This window comes from Salvelinus fontinalis, chromosome 4, assembly GCF_029448725.1.
Source record: "Salvelinus fontinalis isolate EN_2023a chromosome 4, ASM2944872v1, whole genome shotgun sequence".
NCBI lineage: Eukaryota > Metazoa > Chordata > Actinopteri > Salmoniformes > Salmonidae > Salvelinus > Salvelinus fontinalis.
The window spans coordinates 36,371,989-36,394,537 of NC_074668.1; the positions used below are offsets into that span (position 1 = coordinate 36,371,989).

The following is a 22,549-nucleotide window of genomic DNA, read 5'->3' on the forward strand; positions in this document are numbered from 1 at the left end:
CTGGTGTCTGTGATGCACTCCGTTTGGTGAGACGCAGACCCAATGGGGAGCGCGAGACTGAGAAGACCCTGTCTGTCCTTCTGAGTTTTGATGTAAAGTGTTTGCCAGATAAAATCATGCTAGAGTATATAAGTTATCCTGTGAGAGCTTTTGTTTTACGAACCCACTATGGTGTTTCAGGTGCCAAGTTTATGGTCATGTTGCAGCAGTATAAAGGAGGGAGATTCTGAGGTGTGAATTGTGCAGGAGAGCATAGTTCAAAGGAGTGTGGTTTTGGTGTTCAAAGCGCAGTGTTTACATTTTTCGGGTGGTCATGTTGCTGGGGATCAGAAATGTCCTGTGCGAGTGAGACAGGTTGAAGTTTCCAGGGTGAGAACAGTGCAGAAAGTGTCATGCTGAGGCAGTGAGGAAAGTAAAGGATGGTGGGAAAAGGGTGAGGGACCCTGAGAGGATCCCTGTGAGTAAAAGGCCAGTACAGAGTGACCCGTACAGTTTGTGCATTGGTAAGGTTGGCTTCTTGGCGTTTATTGCTGTGGTCATTTCCTTTTCCCCCATTTCCCTTTTTTGTGAACAAATGTGCAATGCATTTTCCGAGCTGTGAAAGGCACCAATAGTCAACAAAGCGTCTCGTCTGCCGGAAAACCACACACGAAGAAGAAAACAGTGCATTTTGTGTGCAGGGGCGCCACCTGGTGGATATGGTAGGTGGTTTTTGACGGAACCGGAAGTCAGTGGATGGAACTAGCTAGCCTAACTAGCTAAAAGAAGCGCAGAGATCCTCCGACAAAGGTTTGAGGGTACCGATCTCTGGAGATAAGCGAGAAATAACATTATACGAGCTTTAGAAAAGAATCACAGCAACCAAAGGGGTTGCAGGTCTGATCAGCGACACAGGAAGGTAGGTGAGCTATCATGTACTCTTCTGCAAACCCAAAACATGGCACACGAGTCAGCTAGGCTAACTTGTTAGCTAGCTAGATGCTAACTTCTAACTGAAGCTAACGTTACATTAGCTACTAGCCATTTGTTGTCGACAATTTGCTGGCTAGGTAATGAATGAATGGGCTAATCTGGGTTTTACATGTGAGTATAGATTGGGAATCCATGCAGGTAGCTACCACGAGGCGATATGAAACGTATTATGTTTGAAATATAGAAACTAGTAAACTAGTTAGCTAACCACTGTATCCCGCCCACCAGCTATGTTATCATTTTTGAAAGGAAACATCACATGAATAGCTAGGCTAGCTTTAGCGTAGGAAGCTACCTAGGTCAAGAAGGGTGTAATTTCGTCCCGCAATTCGGGGCGTTCCTGTATATACAGGAACCCCTCTCTATACTTCTATTGGTCCATTTTCTAAATAGGACTCAGACGGGGGCGCTCCAGTACACTAGGCGGCGGTAGCCCATTCACATACACGCACACTACCTTTAAGCGCCTATATATTGGTGATCGTATCTTCTGGCTGGGGAGTTTTGTTAAGAGCGCCACACTTGCTGTAAACGTTACCAAATATCTCTTGCTGTACGGTTTGGAAACATAAGGAACCTATCTAACATATTAGCAAGAAATCATTTTTTTTTTTTTTTTTTTACAAATGTTTTGTTTCTCATATGGTTAGGGTTCCCACACAGCCATATTTCCATGTTACATCGCTTATTTATGGAAGACGGGTACTGGTGCTAGTTCTGTGTCTCGGAACACCGGTGTGTAAACGGAAGACAGACGCCACAAACGTGTTGTGACTGAAAAATACTGTCTGGTGCAACTGTGTTAAAACTGGTTAAAACAGTTTACAGTAAGTGTATCTTTAGCTTTTGTTACATTTTTGATGTGATATGAAAGCAGATATTTGTTTGTAGAACCGTACTGCAATTGAAAATGTATCCACGTTTAGCTGGAGTATTTGGCTGACAGGCCCATTATCCTCTGAAAACAGACCACGTTTGGCTTCTTTAGTCCATTATTGGTCTAGGACACCGGTAGGCAGTGTCCTTCACCTCCGCCTGTTGGGCAATGCTTTCCCGCACTTCCACTGGAGGCGGGAGGCTGGGGCGACACCGCTAGCTAGCTAGGTCACCAATAGACAACCAGAATATCAAGTGTCACACGCAAACTTGAAGATGGCGTGCTCAAGGGAGTGGGGGGCCTGTTCAAGGCGGAACCAATGGGATGTTAGAGTGGGGGGCGTTCCTGCAGATGAATGTATGCCCACATCCAGGAACTCCCCGAATTGCGGGCCGCAATCAGACACTATTGTCCGGCTTGGATTTCGTCTCAGCAGGGCCCGGTTTTCTGATAACGATGGAATTTAGGCGTAACGTTTCATCATTCCTACAACAACCGAAAATGTAACAACCGTTTCCCAAGCACCACGCTGACTTGCCTAGTTATATACAGGTACAAAAAATGAGAGAATGGTCGCTAAGTGCGTCGTTGGAGCATTTGTTGATACTGATAGGATCGAAAGAAAGTGAGCGCTGCTCTCAGATCAGCTTTCTCCATTCAAATCATTCCTAAACAGAATTATTTTACAATACTGACCACGGATCCGCTTCTATAGATATTACCCCATATGGCTGCAAATATTAAGGCGGCTTATTCTAATGTTTACTCGATAAAAATTACCAACCGATTTTGGTAATTTAGGCTACACATAATTAAATATATTGTGACAAATTAGACAACAGCCTACATGCAGCAAAATAGAACTCAATTGATTTAACATGAAGTGCGTTTCAAAATGATTGAAAAAACCTATAGCCTACTGTTTATTTTAAAGCAGTCATGCTTCAAATGAAAACCGATATATTTTTATACTTCGCTTGTTTGTATCAATTGCAAAGACATCGGCAACTAAGTAATTGTAGTCAACTTTTGTTCTGAAGTTATCAGCGGTCACAGAGAGACGGGTCAACCATGTGATTTGATGTTTACGCGGAAGCACCTAACACACTTAACGTGTAGTTAGCGTTACTACGAGTGGTCTGAGGCAGGCGTTAGATTACGAGCGTTTAAGTGCAACGTTAATACCGATGGTTTTGTGTTAACTTCGATATTTAACGATGCTCCTACGAAGGTTCTAACGATAAACTTAGCCTTAAGATGCTTTTGGGAAACCGGGCCCTGGTGGTTGAACCATTGGGTGTGGGTTGGTGTTTGATTAATAGCTAGCTCTGTCTTTGACTTGTGTATATGTTGCAGTCTTGATAACATGTACTTGTAGGGGGTTGTTTGCAATGGTAATCTATTTTTGGACATTTATGAATGGCAGAAATTAGGGGTCAAAACATACATTTGAGTTCAGGGAGTGTTCAGTATTGATAATGCCTTCTCTCTTTTTCCATCAGGATCAGTTCTGTTAACATCATGGCAGATGGCAGGATCTACGTGGGTAACCTTCCAGCTGATGTGCAAGAGAGGGACATTGAGGATATATTCTTCAAATATGGCAAAATCAGAGACATTGAGTTGAAGAACAACAGAGGCACTATTCCCTTTGCCTTTGTGCGCTTTGAAGATCCACGGTAAGATAAACGTCCATGTCCATGAATGGCATATTTACTCGTTGACCAATAAGACCAGATTTACATTTACATTTTAGTCATTTAGCAGATGCTCTTATCTAGAGCGACTTGAATTAGTGCATTCACCTTAAGATAGCTAGATGAGACAACCACATATCAGTCATAGCAAGTACACTTTCCCTGAACTCGGTAGTAATGAAAAGATGGCAACATGCTGGATTGCCGCCGTTTTGCGAACTCCGACCCAACTTTGCTATTTTGTGATTCTTTTGCCGTTTACTTTATTTTCACAAAATATTTTAGATGTTATCATGAAATATAACATGCTGCCACTTGATGAACTGTTTGAGGCTATAAACAATCAGGAAAACTTGCGTCCAGAGGCTGCCTTTCTTGTTGCTGGCAATTTTAATTCCGCTTCATTAAGACACATGATTCTCAACTGTCATCAGCACGTCTCCTTCACAACTAGGGGCAATAAAGTCCTAGACCGCGGTTACTCTACCCACAAACAAGATACAAGACACTCCCTCGTCTGCCATTCGCTAAATCAGATCATGGCTCCTTACTCTTGCTTCCTGTTTACAAGCAGAAGCTCAAACAGGAAGTACCTGTGACTTGCTCCATTGTGAAATGGTCATTAGAATCAGAGGTTGTGCTTTAGGACTGGTCTTTTATTCAATATTTTTTTAATCTTAAATATTGTGGATTCTATCAAAGTAATTGTTTGCATAATTACCTAATTCCCCCCCCCCCCCCCCCCCCCCCCCTAAACCTACCTAAACTAAAGGACAGCAATACTTAGGCTTCTACTTCCAGTTTTTACATACTATATACATTTTACGGACACGGTACATTATACATTAGTTATTTATCCCCCCCCCCCTTTTTTTATCCCACCCTTCAGCTACCCTTAACCCCTCTCATCTATCTCTAAAAAACCATCCCATCTTGACTTCTACTTGACAAATGTTTTTCAGCTGTGGTGGGATGTTTCACAAAATGGCTGAACCCTTCTATCATTAATTAAGATTTATTTTTTTACAATATCAAATAATGTTTTATCTATTTGTATTTGAGTTTAACCATAATATTATTTGAAATATTTGTTCTGTTTATTTTTGTTGTTCTGGGTTCAACTGAAATTGCAACCAGATTTCTATGGGTTGTTTTAAAAAGTGATAGTTTTGAGATTATTTCAGTTTCAAATGACCGAAAGTGACAGGTTATCTGAATAAATAAAAACATGCAATTTTTTAATAGGGTGAGCCATTCTTACTAGTCTGCTGGAGAACCAGTTTGGATATAAGTATGTTTTTTTAAGCATGTAGTGAGAGGTTCAATGCTTTAATATTAAATAATTTTAGTCTTGCAAATATATATTAATTTTATAAATAGGGCGGTTTAATTTGTCTGGCTTGCCAAATAAAGTGGAATATCTTTTGCTCATATAATATATTTAATTAAAGTATTGCAGTGTAGGCAGGGCCATCAGTAAATTAGTATTTATTTTTATTTAACTAGGCAAGTCAGTCAACATCACATTCTTATTTACAATGACGGCCTTCTTAAAGGCCTCCTGCGGGGACGGGGGCTGGGATTTAAAAATATATATACAGTGGGGAGAACAAGTATTTGATACGCTGCCGATTTTGCAGGTTTTCCTACTTATAATGTATGTAGAGGTCTGTAATTTTTATCATAAGTACACTTCTACTGTGAGAGACGGAATCTAAAACAAAAATACAGAAATCACATTGTATGATTTTTAAGTAATTCATTTGCATTTTATTGCATGACATAAGTATTTGATACATCAGAAAAGCAGAACTTAATAATTGGTACAGAAACCTTTGTTTGCAATTACAGAGATCATACGTTTCCTGTAATTCTTAACCAGGTTTGCACACACTGCAGCAGGAATTTTGGCCCACTCCTCCATACAGACCTCCAGATCCTTCGGGTTTCGGGGCTGTCGCTGGGCAATACGGACTTTCAGCTCCCTCCAAAGATTTTCTATTGGGTTCAGGTCTGGAGACTGGCTAGGCCACTCCAGGACCTTGAGATGCTTCTTACGGAGCCACTCCTTAGTTGCCCTGGCTGTGTGTTTCGGGTTGTTGTCATGCTGGAAGACCCAGCCACGACCCATCTTCAATGCTCTTACTGAGGGAAGATCTCGCGATACATGGCCCTATCCATCCTCCCCTCAATACGGTGCAGTCGTCCTGTCCCCTTTGCAGAAAAGCATCCCCGAAGAATGATGTTTCCACCTCCATGCTTCACGGTTGGGATGGTTTTCTTGGTTGTACTCATCCTTCTTCTTACTCCAAACACGGCGAGTGGAGTTTAGACCAAAAAGCTCTATTTTTGTCTCATCAGACCACATGAGGATTTTAATCCATGACTGGGTAGTGTGTTACTAATGGTTTTCTTTGAGACTGTGGTCCCAGCTCTCTTCAGGTCATTGACCAGGTCCTGCCGTGTAGTTCTGGGCGGATCCCTCACCTTCCTCATGATCATTGATGCCCCACGAGGTGAGATCTTGCATGGAGCCCCAGGCCGAGGGTGATTGACCGTCATCTTGAACTTCTTCCATTTTCTAATAATTGCGCCAACAGTTGTTGCCTTCTCACCAAGCTGCTTGCCTATTGTCCTGTAGCCCGTCCCAGGCTTGTGCAGGTCTACAATTCTATCCCTGATGTCCTTACACAGCTCTCTGGTCTTGGCCATTGTGGAGAGGTTGGAGTCTGTTTGATTGAGTGTGTGAACAGGTGTCTTTTATACAGGTAACGAGTTCAAACAGGTGCTGTTAATACAGGTAATTAGTGGAGAACAGGAGGGCTTCTTAAAGAAAAACTAACAGGTCTGTGAGAGACGGAATTCTTACTGGTTGGTAGGTGATCAAATACTTATGTCATGCAATAAAATGCAAATTAATTAAAATTAAAATCATAGTGTGATTTTCTGTTTTTTTGTTATAGATTCCATCTCTCACAGTTGAAGTGTACCTACGATAAAAATTACAGACCTCTACATGCTTTGTAAGTAGGAAAACCTGCAAAATCGGCAGTGTATCAAATACTTGTTCTCCCCACTGTATGTATGTATGTATATATACATATATATATATATATATATATATCACTGGGAAATTATTAAACAATTCATCAGTGATTAAAAAAAAAAAGTAGCTCACAAATACAGTGCATTCGGAAAGTTATTCAGATCCCTTGACTTTTTCACATTTTGTTACATTACAGCCTTATTCTAAAATTGATTAAATTGTGTTTTCCCTCTATCTACATACAATACCCCATAATGACCAATCAAAAACAGGTTTGTAGAATATTTTGCAAATGTGTATGTATAAAAAAATATATAATTTACATAAGTTTTCAGACCCTTTGCTATGAGACTCGAAAATGAGCTTGGGTGCATCCTGTTTCCGTTGATCATCCTTGATGTTTCTACAACTTGATTGGAGTGCACCTGTGGTAAATTCAATTTATTGAACATGATTTGTAAAGGTGCACACCTATCTACCGTATATAAGGTCTCACAGATGGCAGTGCATGTCAGAGCAAAAACCAAGCCATGAGGCTCCAGAGAGGCACACCGGTCTAAGGCACTGCATCTCAGTGCTAGAGGCACCACTGCAGACCCTGATTCGATTCTAGGCTGTATCACAACCGGCCGTGATTGGGAGTACCATAGGGCGGCGCACAACTGGCCCAGCGTTGTTAGGGTTTTGCCAGGATAGGCCATCATTGTAAATAAGAATTAGTTCTTAACTGACCTGCCTAGTTAAATAAAGGTTAAATCAAAAAAGTAAATAAAGTTGAAGTCAAGGGAATTGTCCTTAGAGTTCTGAGGCAGGATTGTGTCGAGGCCTACAGATCTGGAGAAAGGTACCAAACAATTTCTGCAGCATTGAAGGTCCCCAAGAACACAGTGGCCTCCATCATTCTTAAATGGTGTAGTGTGTAGATTTGAGGAAAAATGTAATTTAATCCATTTTAGGATAGGGCTGTAACGATACAAAATGTGGGAGAAGTCTAGGGGACTGAATACTTTCTGAAAGTACTGTAGATAAGTATTTACCTTTCCATGGAAGCAAGATCTTGTTTATTTTTGCTAACTTTCTATGAAAATGTATTGAATTTATTTATTTCGCAATATGATTACAGACTATGTCCACTTCACCGTCAGACCATTTTAATGGTAAACTACACAGTAATGTAAAATTATTTTTTTAGTGATCCAATACGTAATGTGTACACTTTGTTTTACTTCTCTTGACAGTTTAATACTTTCTGAGAAGTAGCCATATTTACTATTTTACACCTGGGGTTACTATACATAACTTTAAGTCATTGTATAGGAGATAATCCAAAATTAAATAATTAATGCATTCTAGTCCTTTTCAAAATCTGCAATGAATACCAGGCCTGGTATCCCATATATTTAAGTGTTCAATTGTTTCCAGTACTTTATCTCCAATGTATCGCCCATGTAAAAACCTGTCTGATTAGGATAAATAATATTCGACAATACCTTTTGAATTCTAAGCACTAAACATTTTGCTAGAATTTTGGCATCGCAACACTGAAGTGTAAGGGGTCTCCAGTTCTTTTAGGTAGACTGGATATTTGCCACATGGCTCCTGTTTCAGTAATTGTGAAATCAGACTTTCTTGCTGAGTATCTGAGTCTACCAGTTTTTATAGGAGCGGTTGAAACATGTTAACGGACAAACCCTGAAGTTTTCCTTGACTTGAAGGCTTTAATTGCATCTTGAAGTTCCTTCACGTGAGTCTTTCTGTACAGCTATTAATTTCTAGACTATTAATAGAAAAAAAATCCTTACAATTAACTTCAGTTGGTGGAGATTGAGGAACCTGAAATGAAAACATGCTTAAAGTACTTTGCCGCCTCTTTCAGAAAATCATTTGTAACACGTTTCTATAAATAATTTTGGTATAATTTCTATGTTGACGATGAAAAAATGAGTTGGTGCATTTTCCCCCATATTCCCATATACTCCCATATTGTATAATATATTACACTTGATCTTTTTTGAATAAGTTCCTCCATTTCTTTTTCCTGTAACTTATTCTAAAGGCACATTTAAAGGTGATCTTCTGTACCTATGTTATGTAGAATAAAGTCTGTTATAAATTCTTGGTTAGAAACAAGTTGTCATCAAGTAGGCTCTGATTACATTTCCAATATCCTCACTCTCAGGGATATTCTGTATGATTAATCTGTACACCAATTATTTGATGGTCTGACCGCATTCTCTCCCCATCAACACGTTTTAAAAACTTTTGGTGCCAGTGAAAATGACAGTCAAGACGACCAACTTGATTGAGCCTCTTTCATGTATATCTCACTAGGTCAGGATATTTAAGCCTCCATATATTGAGTAGTTACAATATATCCATAATATTTGTGATTTCCTTAAGTGCACTGAGGGTAATCATTTGTAGTGTGATTACCTTTAATGGTCCATCAAGGTACTTAAACTCGTATTTTAATCTCACACCATAATAACTGAGTCGTATTGCTTGTTAACTTGATAAATTGTTATATATTTTCAAAGAAGCCTGGATCATTATTTGGAACATATAGATTAATGAGCCAAGTATGTTTATGGTCCAATAGCATATTTAGAAGGATCCACCTTCCTTGAGGATCTGTTTGAACAGTTTGCACATTCTGATCAAAATGATTAATATCACCCCTTTTGAATTTCTTTTCCCATGTGAGAGAAATATTCCCCATAGTTCTTTTTCCATACAACTTCATCTAAAGGTGTCGAATGAGTTTCCTGTAAACAATAGATATTATATTCCTTCTTTTAACCAGATACTTCTTACCTGCTAAGCCATTACAATTATTACTAGCTATACTTTTCACCACTTACCATAATGAGATGCAGGTTTTGATTATACTTATCATAATAATGTTTGTAAACGTACCATGATAATTGAGTGTCCATATAGCTATACAATGATATTTGCACTGTTAAGCATACTGTAGCTGCAACTAAGTATGCCTCTAATTGTCTTCTTATACTCCACCTGCTACAACCTCCCCCATCCCAAGTTGGGTCGTCGTCCCAGTGACTGGCAAACCATCCTTGTACACATGGGTCCTAGGGCCTTTAATAAGAGAGAGGGGCCTATCCTTTAAAAAGAGCACATGGTGCCACCTACGTTAGACCCAGATTCACAGCCAACGGCATTTCTAAAAATAAGAATGCAACAAATTCTATGATTTTACTTGGTAACAGTTCACATAAGGAAATCGGTTAATTTAAATAAATGTATTCGGCCCAAATCTATGGATTTCACATGACTGGGCAGGGGCGCAGCCATGGGATGCCAGGCCCAGCCAATTAGTTTCCCCCCCATAAACGGGCTTTATTACAGAAATAAATACTCATCCGTTTCATTAGATGTCCGGGTGGCTGGTCTCAGATGATCCTGCTGGTGAAGAAGCCGGATGTGGAGGTTCTCTGAAATTCTCTGAAACTGTTGGAGGCAGCTTATGGCAGATAAATTAACATTCAATTCTCTGGCAACAGTGGACATTCCTGCAGTCAGAATGCCAATTGCACACTCCCTCAAAACTTGAGACATCTGTGGCATTGTTGTGACAACTGCACATTTTAGTAACCTTTTACCTTCCCCAGCACAAGGTCCACCTGTGTAATGATCATGCTGAATCAGCTTCTTGATATGCCCCACCTGTCAGGTGGATAGATTATTTTGGCAAAGGAGAAATGCTCTCTAACAGGGATGTAAACAAATTTGTGCACATAATTTGAGAGAATTTTTTTGTGTGTATGGAACATTTCTGCGATCTTATTTCAGCTCATGACACATGGGACCAACACTTTACATGTTGCGTTTTATATTTTTGATCAATGTGTATATGTACATAAAGTAGTAAAACTAATTCAAGGGTTCTTTATTTGTACTGTTTTCTACATTGTAGAATAGCGAAGACATTTAAAACTATGAAATAACACACATTGAATCATGTAGTAACCAAAAAAGTGTTAAACAACTCAAAATTAGTTTCTTCAAAGTAGCCACCCTTTGCCTTGACAGTTTTGCACACTCTTGGCATTCTCTAAACCAGCTTCACCTGGAATGATTTTTGTCTTGAAGGAGTTACCACATATGCTGAGCTCTTGGTGGCTGCTTTTCCTTCACTCTGCGGTCCAAACCATCTCAATTGGGTTGAGGTTGGGTGATCTGATGCAGCACTCATTGCTCTCCTTGGTCAAATAGCCCTTACACTGCCTGGAGGTGTTTTGGGTCATTGTCCTGTTGAAAAACAAATGATAGTCCCATTAAGCACAAACCAGATGGGATTGTGTATCGCTGCAGAATGCTGTGGTAGCCATGCTGGTTAAGAGTGCCTTGAATTCTAAATAAATCACTGAGAGCGTCACTAGCATAGCGCCGCCCCACCACCACCTCCATGCTTCACGGTGTGAAGCAGAGATCACCCCTTCGCCTGCTCTGCATCTCAAAGACAGTGGTTAGAGCCAAAAATTGCAAATTTGGACTCATCCAACCAAATGACACATTTCAACGGTCTAATGTCCATTGCTCGTGTTTCTTGGCCCAAGCAAGTCTCTCTTCTTATTGGTGTTCTTTTAGTAGGGGTTTCTTTGCAGCAATTCGACCATGAAGGCATGATTCATCAAGGCAAAGGATGGCTACTTTGAAGAATCTCAAATATAAAATATATTTTGATTTGTTTAACACTCATTTGGGTACTACATAATTCCATGTGTTATTTCATAGATTTGATGTCTTCACTATTATTCTACAATGTAGAAAATAGTAAAAATAAATTAAAACCTTGGAATGAGTAGGTGTCAACCTTTTACTGGTACTATATATCTTAATTCATTCCCACAGTTGATGAGTTGTGTGTAATAATATGAGCAAAATCTGCATTTTTGTCAGTCAACAGATGCATTCTCACCCCATCCCTCCCCAACAAACACCTCTACCCCTCTCTCCCCTTCCACTCATAGATCGACCTATTGTTTCCACTTCACAATAACGGCACATACAGTTGACCGGGGCTGCTCTAGCAGGGACTTAGCTGCCCTGTTCAACTGTAAGTGCTGTTACTGTGAAGTGGAAAAGTCTATCTAGTTTATGTAAGGTACTTTTTGAAGAGGTAGGGTTTAAGACATTTTCGGAAGATGAGCACGGACTCTGCTGTCCTGACGTTAGGAGGAAGCTCGTTTCACCATTGTGGTGCTAAGATAGATAAATAGACGGACTCCCATATGCAATGTGTTAATCAAATTGACATGTCCTTATGTATCAGGGATGCCGAGGATGCAGTCTATGGGAGGAATGGTTATGGATTTGGAGACTGCAAGCTTCGCGTTGAGCACCCTCGCTCTGCCTCCTCAAAATTCAACGGTTCTATGGGTGGTAGTGGTCGAGGGAGTGGGGACGGAGGTCCCGGTGGTCCTAAAGGGAGGTTTGGGCCTCCTACTCGGAGATCAGAGTTCAGAGTTATTGTGACTGGTAAGTGGATAAAGTCTGTGCTTTTGTTTTGTTTTTATTCAAAGCTCCTCTCTTCCTTCCATTTACAGCAGGTTAGATGTACACTGGTATTGTTGGGCATTGCCTATAAAGGCCGAAGTTCTCAATGGTTTGGTCTCTGTTCCCACAGGCCTGCCTCCGACTGGGAGCTGGCAAGACTTGAAAGATCACATGAGGGAGGCTGGAGATGTTTGTTTCACAGATGTTCAGCGGGATGGGGAAGGGGTGGTGGAGTTCCTGCGCAGAGAGGACATGGAGTATGCCATGCGGCGCCTGGACAGGACAGAGTTCAGATCACACCAGGTAACTAAATACTCAGATCCTTAGCTATAGTGTTTTAAGAATGCGTTTTCAGGACATTCTCTGACATGGACATCTTTCAGGGGGAGACTTCATCTATCCGAGTCCATGGAGAGATGGGGGCCAGCAGAGGACGCTCGCGGTCCCGTTCCAGATCCAGGGGACGGTACTCACCCGCTTATCAAGGTCGCGGCTCTCCACCCCCTCGTTATCAGTCGCCCCCTGCTCGCAGATTGTCTCGCCATAGCCCCCCTCCACGTCGCTCCTCTGCAGCACACCGTAGCCCATCAAGCCGCAGCCCACCCCCTCGTCACTACCGATAGTCTACCTACAGGAGGGAGCCAAGGCTGGTGATTACTTTCTTTTGTGTTGCTTTTTAAGTATGTCATGTGCATTCCACTATGAGGACTGTCTCCAGAGGACTTTTTAAATGGTGTAGACAGAGCAGATGGGCAGATCTGCATTTGCCTAACATTCTCAGACCTAGGATATGGCTGGTTAGGGATATTTGTGAAGGAGACTGCATACTAGAGGAATACAACATAATACAGCTCTTTAATGTAGTTAAAAAAATAATGTTTCTGTAAGAGCCTGTCTAGCCTGCCCTGCCTTGTAGATGGTTGCCTCGCAAGTGTTCTCCATTTTGTTCCTCTTTTTTTTTTAACGTGAGAATGAAATTATTTCTTTCTCCTGCCCCATTCTCGAAATAATCTTTGTATCTCGTAACAGCTTTGTAAAAAGTGTTATTTTTTTCAAATAAAGTGAGGACTCTTAGTATGTTTATTTGTTTTAGTTCCCGAATGCATGAATTGTACATTCATTGGTTGCCTCTTTAGTCCTTAATAATCATTTGCAGAGCACCCACAAAGTATGTACCATTGGGAGTTATGGTTTTCTGCTTTTTCAACATAATGACACTACATAATGTTCAGAGAATACAGTGCATACATAAGGGAGGACACACACAGATCAACAACACTGGATGATCTTTCTTTGATTTAGCTTCAGTTTGTCTGGTTTGAAGGTGCCTTAATACATGCCAAGCCCTGACCCTCTTGATGGTTGGTCAGTCTTTATCATTTAGCCATGCATTTCCTTGCAGAGGTCTCTTTCAAATTAAATACAGTATCCAGTCATTAATTTACATTTCAGTAATTTAGCGAACGCTCTTATCCAGAGCGCCTTAGTGCATTCATCTTAAGATACATGGGTGGGAAAACCACAGTCAAATTTAGCTATCAGCAAAGTCAGAGCACATACTTTGACTCAGAACTCTGAGTGCTTCAACATGGCAGCTCTCTCCTCTCTCTTCGGTAGTGGAATGTTACCTGCAGAGAAAAGAGCAATTTAAGTTTCATGATATACAAAATGGGGTAGTGCCGCCTTCAGAATGAACAAAGATATTAACTCCCAATTCATGAGCTGATAAAACAGTAGCCAAGATACTCACCTGGCGGTGCCACAAAGTACTCCTCCACTGTGTTTTTGGAGAGCTGGAGCAGTTCCTCTGCACAGTTCCCCTCTGCCACGGCATCCTCCCTCAGATACAGTGCCCTACAGAACAGAGGGTTTTCAATCTGTGAGACTAAACAAGTCACCTTAAGGTTAGGTAGGTAACTATTGGTTCCCTCTCCAAAAATTACCCAGTATTTGTAGATCTGAAGCAATTGGATAGGCCAGTAAGCAAAATGTGATTGCTCCATTAAACACTTCCAATGGCTTACTACTACCCAATTCCTTCAGATCAAACACTGAAGGGCTAGGGGCTGCTTCAGGATCTGCCTGGCCTGAGTCTAACCTTTCCTCCAGAACTGAATCCATTGGGTCAACCCCATCTGTGTCAACAACATGGAGCTGATCTGCAAATCGGATGGCTTTCTCCAGACAGGCCAGCCCCTCCTTGTTGCGGAAATCCACCAGGGCTAGTCTCTCCAATTTGTCAACAAGGTCTACAGGAACTTGGCAAGGCTGTAAGAATATGCTTATTAGATGTTAGAACTTATCAATGTCACAAACAGTTAGCCATTTAAACCTATTTGATCTGGCTTAATTTACAAGCTAATAAAAACCACTTCATTAACAAAGTACAGTATACTAACTGGGGGTAGCTGGTTCTCCAATACAGGCTCCCATGTTGCTACCCTGGGCACCTAGGATTGAAAAATGAATACAACAAGAAACTGCAACCACAGTCCACATGTGTACGACATGCTGTACTGTACATTGGCTAGCTAATCACTTACCTTAGAGTTGCTAATTCGGGTACTGTATTGATGTACTAAAGTTATCAGATGAGTCCAACGAAAGCAGCTAAAGTTTTGCTTGGATTTTCGGTCCTGCGACGTTATGGAAACTCCTGTGACACATTGGCGGTAGCACGAAGGCCCTAGATTAAATGCTAGGGTCTGTAACTTTCGTGTATAATTTACTACGACATACATGTTATGCTGGCTAATGTAGCTAGCTTGCAAATGTCTATGCAATTCCTATTACGATGAAATTGTGCGTAGCTAGCTAGTCAATTTAGTAAACTAAGCAATGGTTAGCTAGATTTTATGAGCGTCTCCGTTGATTCCTGGAACTCAAAAATAACATCAGTCAACAGCTAACTAGCTAGCTAGCAGAGTCTAGTAGGGGATAATATCAATTACATCCTACCGGCTTTTTCTCAAAACCCATTGGAGGAGAAAGTCAGAGGGGCTTTCTCGTCCAATGGGTTTTGAGAAGGAGGCGACGCGAGGAGTATTCAATTGAGATTCTCTCTAGAATTTTCTTAGTCAAGGATCTTCTCTGTTGACTGAAATTACTTTCATGGTTGACCTCGGTCAAACAGACAAGATGCTTTCTACACGGACAAAATGTTAGATGTATTTCTATCAAATCAACACTTGACTTTTTAAGCAAATCAAAAATTATGAAATAAGGCCAGATGTTTTTAGAATCACTTCCATTTTGTTTGATGTTTCTATTACATTTCGAATAACACATTTTATAAGACATTGAAATGCATTCTTTATAATTTGAAGTATTTCTGTAAAAACAACACTTTTCTATGCAAATAAAAGGTTGTAAAAGTAAGCCAGACCTTTTTAGAATAATTTTCATTTTGTTTAATGTTTCTATGACAATCCATGAAAAAGTTATTGCAAACAAGAGATTGAAATGCAAATTTTTTAAATGATTTGATGTATTTCTATCAAATCAACATACATTTTTGTGTAAATGAAAGGTTGTTTAGGCCAGGGGTGTCATTAGACCAATTCTATTGCAAACGTTTCGTCTGTTGCAAAACATTTAGCAAAAGAAACCATTTACTCCAAACGCTGTTGAGCTCCGTTTAGTTTTTTAAACGGATGTCATAGTTCAATCGTGTATTTCAAAAAAAAAAAAAAAAAATAGGCAGCAGGAAGAAGTTGGAAGGAACCCTGAGGACTTCACTCCACTAGATCACAGAATAATCAACTTTTTAGATGTGCAGCTTGTGCCAAACACTTCGCAGACTATTCAAATTGGAATGGCAACCATTGAGCTGTAAAAGAACGATGGCAACGAGTGGAAACCATACAATTAAAATGAACTACAACTTCCGTTTAAGAACCCAACATTTTTTTACGTCACGTTTTGCAACTGATGGACCGTTTTGCATTAGAATCGGTGTAATGAATCATTAGCATTTTACAATTAGCATTTTGTTTAATGTTCTATGACAATCCATGAAAAAGTTATTGGAACAAGATATTTAAAAGCATTTTTTTTATGATTAGATGTATTTCTATCAAATCAACACTTTACTTTTCATGCAAATCAAAGGTTGTGAAAGTAGGCCTTTTTAGAATAATTAGCATTTTGTTTAATGTCTCTAAAACAATCCATGAAAAGGTTATTGTAGATAAGAGAATTCTATGCATTTTAAATAATTTTGCGAATGTCTGTTGAATGTTGAATATAAAACAAATTTTACATCAGTGAAGAACTGTGGAAGAGCATCAGATTTTTAATCTGAGGTTCCAGGGTTCAAGTCCCTGTTCGGGCTTGACTTTTCCCAATTTAACAATAGATTATAGATTTTGTTATGGTACGTTGCATGAAAAATACGTAATTTAGCCTACAGTTGCCCACGGACAGCCAATGATGTGAATTCAAACTATGAATGAGAATGCACAGCACAGCATACATCTTTCGGGAAGGACTTTTTGAAGGCTGAAGCACAGAGTTTCTAAATAGAAAGAGGTGCAACATCGCAAGACTTCCAGGAACGCTTGCGAAGCAGACCAAGACTGTGTTTGGGGTTGGACAAGTCAATGGGAGAATTTATATATTCTTCCTTAGTTGTTAATTTTCTCTAAATCTAAAGGCAAAAACCACTTAGTTGTAGGCCTATGTTGTTTGTTCCTGAACTGGCCGAATGGCAGAGCTATCCTTCAGCACCACAAGTTGGTTGAACTTTAATATCATTGCACGATCCTGGTGCTGTCCTTTCAGCAACACGAAGGGCACTCCAATCGCTTATCATAACACAACCAAGATATGTTGCCTACGCCTTATAGTCCTACTCATCACTTACACTTATTATTACAAATCTTTAACCCTCATCGAATATTCAAAAAAGGATTACAATAATGAGATGTATCCACCAATCCAAAGAAAGGATAGGCAGGAGCTAGACAACCAGCTGTGCCACTTTGTCCCATTATTAGGGTTCGAATCCAGGCTGCATCACATCCGGCCGTGATTGGGAGTCGCGTAGGGTGGCGCACAATTTGCCCAGCATTGGCTGGGGTAGGCCGTCATTGTAAATGAGTATTTGTTCTTAAAACTGACTTGCCTGGTAAAAAAATAAATAATAATATCTTGTCAGTACAGTATATCCATAATCTTTGCCAATACAAACTTTGAGGAAATGATGACGTCATTTAATTTTTATTTTGCGCTACAATAGATTCACTCCATCCTATTCATTCCTATTGAGGACTGCTCCTTCTAGGGAGTGCCAATATGGCCGACCGGTGGCTTCAAAGCCTCTCAATAGCCAATACATAGCATCAGCAATCCAGGATTTTTATAATGTATGTCATTGATGTGCACTGCGGAGGCCCGTCAGAGGCTTGATCACTTTGGCCAATCAGAACATTGAAACACTGCAGCATGAAGTTCACTAAGGATGGCAAGTTCACAAATTCTGATTTGTGGGCTTCAAAACTGAAGAAGATCACTGAAGGTCACTGAAGCATTTCAATAAAAGATTTGTGGACACGTCCAGAGTAACGTTGAGACAGTTAGCCATCCAGACTTCTTTGTACTGGTTAGATGGATAGATAGCCAATCACAGGTTCTATACCAACATTTAATTAATTGTGATTCACTCGCCTGACAGATCACGCCATGGTCCTCTCAATATCTGCCTGGCGGATACATATGGATGGAGTGTAAGATGGCTCAATTGCACAGTGTTGAATTTTTTCTTGTCTTCCTTGAAATTGATGTTCTGTTTAATCTTGTTTCGGTTTTATCTTGTGTGTGTATGTGTTAGCTGGAGGGTGACAAGGCTTTCCAGGAGTTTGTGTCAGTGCATCATAACCGCAGCCAGTTGCCTACCTGGGCCAATGACTCTCTGCCCCAATCAGCAGCCCCCGAGACTGGCCGGGGAGGAGTCAGGAGAAGAAGAAGAAGCCTGCCTTGGATGATTACCTCAACTTTGAGTCAGACGAGAAGAAGAAGGATGAGGAGTAAGATGAGGAAGAAGACCAGGTTAGGTACACATGCCTACATAGACCCTTTGTTTGACAGATGCTGGTAAATGTGTGTGTGTAAACAGTGTGTTTTCATTGTCAGGTGCTAATAAAGAGGCTCTGAAGTCTGACCTGTCTGATATGGAGTACCTGTGGCGCAGAGACGGGGTGCTGCGGAGCATGAAGATGATGAGGAAGATGAGCCTGCCCATATGCAGCAGACAGACAATGCCTATGAGAGTGGGGATAGAGACGGTATCCAGAGGGCCAAAGCACCAGTCCCTTCACTGGATAAAAGCCAGGGCAAACCTAGCAAGCCTGTCAAACAGCAGGAGGTTGGGCAAATGCCTAGCCTTTAACACCTAGCATTTGACCTGCACCCCTGACCCACAGACCTTGGGATTTAAACTCAAATCCTACCTTCATAGAAATGATGGAGGATAGCAGTTAAAACGGCATATTGTGTAGCATTCTGACAGTGAAATTAGGGTTGAGGGTTTTCATTGCCGTATCCCCTTTGGTAATGTGTGTGTGTGTCCCTATCTCTCTGTGCCCCATAGACTGAATCCACAGTGAAACTGCGAGAATGTCCCTTCAACGTCAAAGAGGTGAGTGTGTGTGGCTTGATGTGGAGATCAGAGGTGGGGAAAGGGTTTATTTATGCGTGACATCTTGGGTAGTTTATGTGTGATATAAACAGCAACAAGTGCGAGAGTTCATGACTTCTCTGAAGCCTGCAGCCATTTGAATCATCAAGAATGCCACCGGCAACAAAACCAAGTATATGTATGTGGACCTGCGCTCAGAAGAGGAGGTGAAAAAGGCTCTGAAGAAGAACAAAGATTACATGGGTGAGAATCAGACTGTGTGTGTGTGTGTGTGTGTGTGCGCACGTTCGTAATCCTCACAGAGAATAAAAAGTTATGTACTGTGTGTGTTTGTCCGAAAGGTTGCTCTATATTGAGGTGTTTCAGACAAGTGTGAGGGGCAGGTGGAGAAAGGGAGCGAGAGGAGATGAAGGAAGATGAAGAGGAGGAAGATGTAGCAGAGTCAGGAATACTCTCCACAAGGAACCTGCCCTAAACCTGCACAGAAGAGGAGCTCCAAGACGTTTTCACAAAGCATGGTATGTACATACACGCACATATACTGTATCAAATCAAATCACATTTTATTTGTCATATGAGCCGAATACAACAGGTGTAGACCTTACAGTGAAATGCTTACATACAAGCCCTTATAACTAACAATGCAGTTTTAAGAAAAATAAGAAATAAAAGTATCAAAAATGTAAAGAGCAGCAGTAAAATAACAATAGCCAGGCTATATACAGGGGGTACCGGTACAGAGTCAATGTGTGGGGGCACCGGTTAGTCGAGGTAATTGAGGTAATTTATACATGCATGGAACGAACATCGTCGGGAGAAGAAGAAGAGGACCAATGTGCAGCGTGGTAAGTGTTCATTTTAATGTTATAAAATAAACTGAACACTGAAATGACAAAAACAGCAAAGAGCGAGAACGAAACGAAACAGTTCTGTAAGGTATACACAAAACAGAAAACAACTACCCACAACACACAGGTGGAAAAAGGCTACCTAACTATGGTTCTCAATCAGAGACAACGATTGACAGCTGCCTCTGATTGGGAACCATACCAGGCCAAACACATAGAAATACAAAACAAGGACAACATAGAACACCAGACATAGAATGCCCACCCAAACCAACCAAATCAGAGACAAAAAAAGGATCTCTAAGGTCAGGGCGTGACAATGTAGGTAGAGTTATTAAAGTGACTTATGCATAGATAATAACAGAGAGTAGCAGCAGCGTAAAAGATTGTGGGGAGGGGGGATTTGGGGGGGGGGGGGCAATGCACTTAGTCTGGGTAACCATTTGATTAGATGTTCAGTTATCTTATGGCTTGGGGGTAAAAGCTGTTTAGAAGCCCCTTGGCGTTCCGGTATGACTTGGCGTTCCGGTAGCAGAGAGAACAGTCTATGACTAGTGTGGCTGGTGTCTTTGACAATTTTTAGGGCCTTCCTCTGACACTGCCTGGTATAGAGGTCCTGGATGGCAGGAAGCTTGGCACCAGCGATGTACTGGGCCGTACTTACTACCCTCTGTAGTGCCTTGCAGTCGAAGGCCGAGCAGTTGCCATACGAGGCAGTGATGCAACCAGTCAGGATGCTCTCGATGGTGCAGCTGTAAAACTTTTTGAGGATCTAAGGACCCATGCCAAATCTTTTCAGTCTCCTGAGAGGGAATAGGTTTTGTTGTGCCCTCTTCACACCTGTCTTGGTGTGCTTGGACCATAGTTAGTTTGTTGGTGATGTGGACACCAAGGAACTTGAAGCTATCAACCTGCTACACTACAGCCCCGTCGATGAGAATGGGGGCGAGTTCGGTCCTCCTTTTCCTGTAGTCCACAATCATCTCCTTGGTCTTGAACAGGTTGAGGGAGAGGGTGTTGTCCTGGCACAATGCGGCCAGGACTCTGACCTCCTCCCTATATGCTGTCTCGTCGTTCTTGGTGATCAGTCCTACCACTATTGTGTCATCAGCAAACTTAATGATGGTGTTGGAGTCGTGCCTGGCCGTGCAGTCATGAGTGAACAGGGAGTACAGGAGGGGACTGAGCACGCACCCCTGAGGGGCCCCCGTGTTGAGGATCAGCGTGGCGGATGTGTTGTTACCTACCCTTACCACCTGGGGGCGGCCCGTCAGGAAGTCCAGGATCCAGTTGCAGAGGGAGGTGTTTAGTCCCAGGGTCCTTAGCTTAGTGATGAGCTGTGAGGGCACTATTGTGTTGAACACTGAGCTGTAGTCAATGAATAGCATTCTCACATAGGTGTTCCTTTTGTCCAGGTGTGAAAGGGCAGTGTGGAGTGCAATAGAGATTACATCATCTGTGGATCTGTTGGGGCGGTGTGCAAATTGGAGTGAGTCTAGGGTTTCTGGGATAATGGAGTTGATGTGAGCCATGACCAGCATTTCAAAGAATTTCATGGCTACAGACGTGAGTAGTCCTTTAGGCAGGTTACCTTAGTGTTCCTGGGCACAGGGACTATGGTGGTCTGCTTGAAACATGTTGGTATTACACACTCAGACAGGGAGAGGTTGAAAATGTCAGTGAAGACACCTGCCAGTTGTTCAGCGCGTGCTCGTTGTACACGTCCTGGTAATCCATCTGGCCCTGCGGACTTGTGAATGTTGCCCTGTTTAAAGGTCTTACTCACATCGGCTGCAGAGATCAGGATCACACAGTCGTCCGGAACAGCTGATGCTCTCATGCATGTTTCAGTGTTACTTGCCTCGAAGCGAGCATAGAAGTAATTTAGCTCGTCTGGTAGGCTCGTGTCACTGGGCAGCTCTCGGCTGTGCTTCCTTCTGTAGTCTGTAATAGTTTGCAAGCCCTGCCACATCCGTCTAGCGTCAGAGCCGGTGTAGTACGATTCGATCTTAGTCCTGTATGGACGTTTTGCCTGTTTGATGGTTCGTCGGAGGGCATAGCGGGATTTTTTTATAAGCTTAAGAGTCCCACTCCTTGAAAGCGGCAGCTCTACCCTTTAGCTCAGTGCAGATGTTGCCTGTAATCCATGGCTTCTGGTCGGGGTATGTATGTACAGTCACTGTGGGGATGACGTCATCGATGCACTTATTGAAGAAACCAGTGACTGATGTGGTGTACTCCTTAATGCCATCGGAAGAATCCCGGAACATATTCCAGTCTGTGCTAGCAAAACATTCCTGTAGCTTAGCATCTGCTTCATCTGACCACTTTTTTATTTGCCAAGTGGAGGGCGAGGGAGAGCTTTGTACGCGTCTCTGTGTGTGAAGTAAAGATGGTCTAGAGTTTTTTTCCCTCCGGTTGCACATTTAACATGCTGGTAGAAATGAGGTAAAACGGATTTAAGTTTACCTCCATTAAAGTCGCCGGCCACTAGGAGCGTCGCCTCTGGATGAGCATTTTCCTGTTTGCTTATGGCGGTACACAGCTCATTGAGTGTGGCCTTAGTTCCAGCATTGTTCTGTGGTGGTATGTAGACGCTATGGAAAATACAGATGAAAACTCTCTAGATAGATAGTGTGGTCTACAGCTTATCATGAGATACTCTACCTCAGGTGAACAAAACCTTAAGACTTCATTAGATATTTTGCACCAGCTGTTGTTTACAAATATCCATAGACCGCCATCCCTTGTTTAACCAGAGCTGCTGTTCTATCCTGCCGATATAGTGTATAACACGCCAGCTGTATGTTATTCATGTCGTCGTTCAGCCACTACTCGGTGAAACATAAGATATTACAGTTTTTAATGTCCCGTTAGTAGCATATACGTGCTTTTAGTTCGTCCAATTTATTATCCAGCGATTGTACGTTGGCCAATAGTACCGATGGCAAA

At 41.6% G+C, this 22,549-nt stretch overlaps 2 protein-coding genes across 8 annotated transcripts; one reads left to right on the top strand and one right to left on the bottom strand.

Annotated features, from left to right (window-relative positions):
* The first annotated feature begins 708 nt into the window (after positions 1–708).
* On the top strand, positions 709–13,186 carry LOC129853654 (serine/arginine-rich splicing factor 9-like). Of its 5 annotated transcripts, none has more exons than XM_055919939.1 (5): positions 709–902; positions 3,352–3,528; positions 11,889–12,094; positions 12,243–12,415; positions 12,496–13,186. In XM_055919939.1, exons 2-5 carry the CDS (start codon positions 3,371–3,373, stop codon positions 12,733–12,735), a joined length of 777 nt encoding a protein of 258 aa, XP_055775914.1. In that variant the 5' UTR covers positions 709–902; positions 3,352–3,370; the 3' UTR covers positions 12,736–13,186. The 5 variants fall into 5 exon arrangements, with proteins under 5 accessions (XP_055775914.1, XP_055775913.1, XP_055775915.1 ...); XM_055919938.1 differs by having other exon boundaries at positions 710–898; XM_055919940.1 differs by lacking the exon at positions 709–902 and adding an exon at positions 1,663–1,799.
* On the bottom strand, positions 10,482–15,211 carry gatc (glutamyl-tRNA amidotransferase subunit C). 3 transcript variants are annotated; one of them, XM_055919945.1, is made up of 6 exons: positions 14,656–15,210; positions 14,512–14,562; positions 14,211–14,380; positions 13,863–13,966; positions 13,673–13,740; positions 10,482–10,864 (listed from the first exon to the last, which is right to left on the bottom strand). In XM_055919945.1, the coding sequence occupies exons 1-5, from the start codon at positions 14,851–14,853 to the stop codon at positions 13,679–13,681; spliced, it is 585 nt and encodes a 194-aa protein (XP_055775920.1). In that variant the 5' UTR covers positions 14,854–15,210; the 3' UTR covers positions 10,482–10,864; positions 13,673–13,678. The 3 variants fall into 3 exon arrangements, with proteins under 3 accessions (XP_055775920.1, XP_055775918.1, XP_055775921.1); XM_055919943.1 differs by lacking the exon at positions 10,482–10,864 and having other exon boundaries at positions 13,175–13,740; positions 14,656–15,208; XM_055919946.1 differs by lacking the exons at positions 10,482–10,864; positions 14,512–14,562 and having other exon boundaries at positions 13,175–13,740; positions 14,656–15,211.
* Between the last annotated feature and the right edge of the window lie 7,338 nt (positions 15,212–22,549).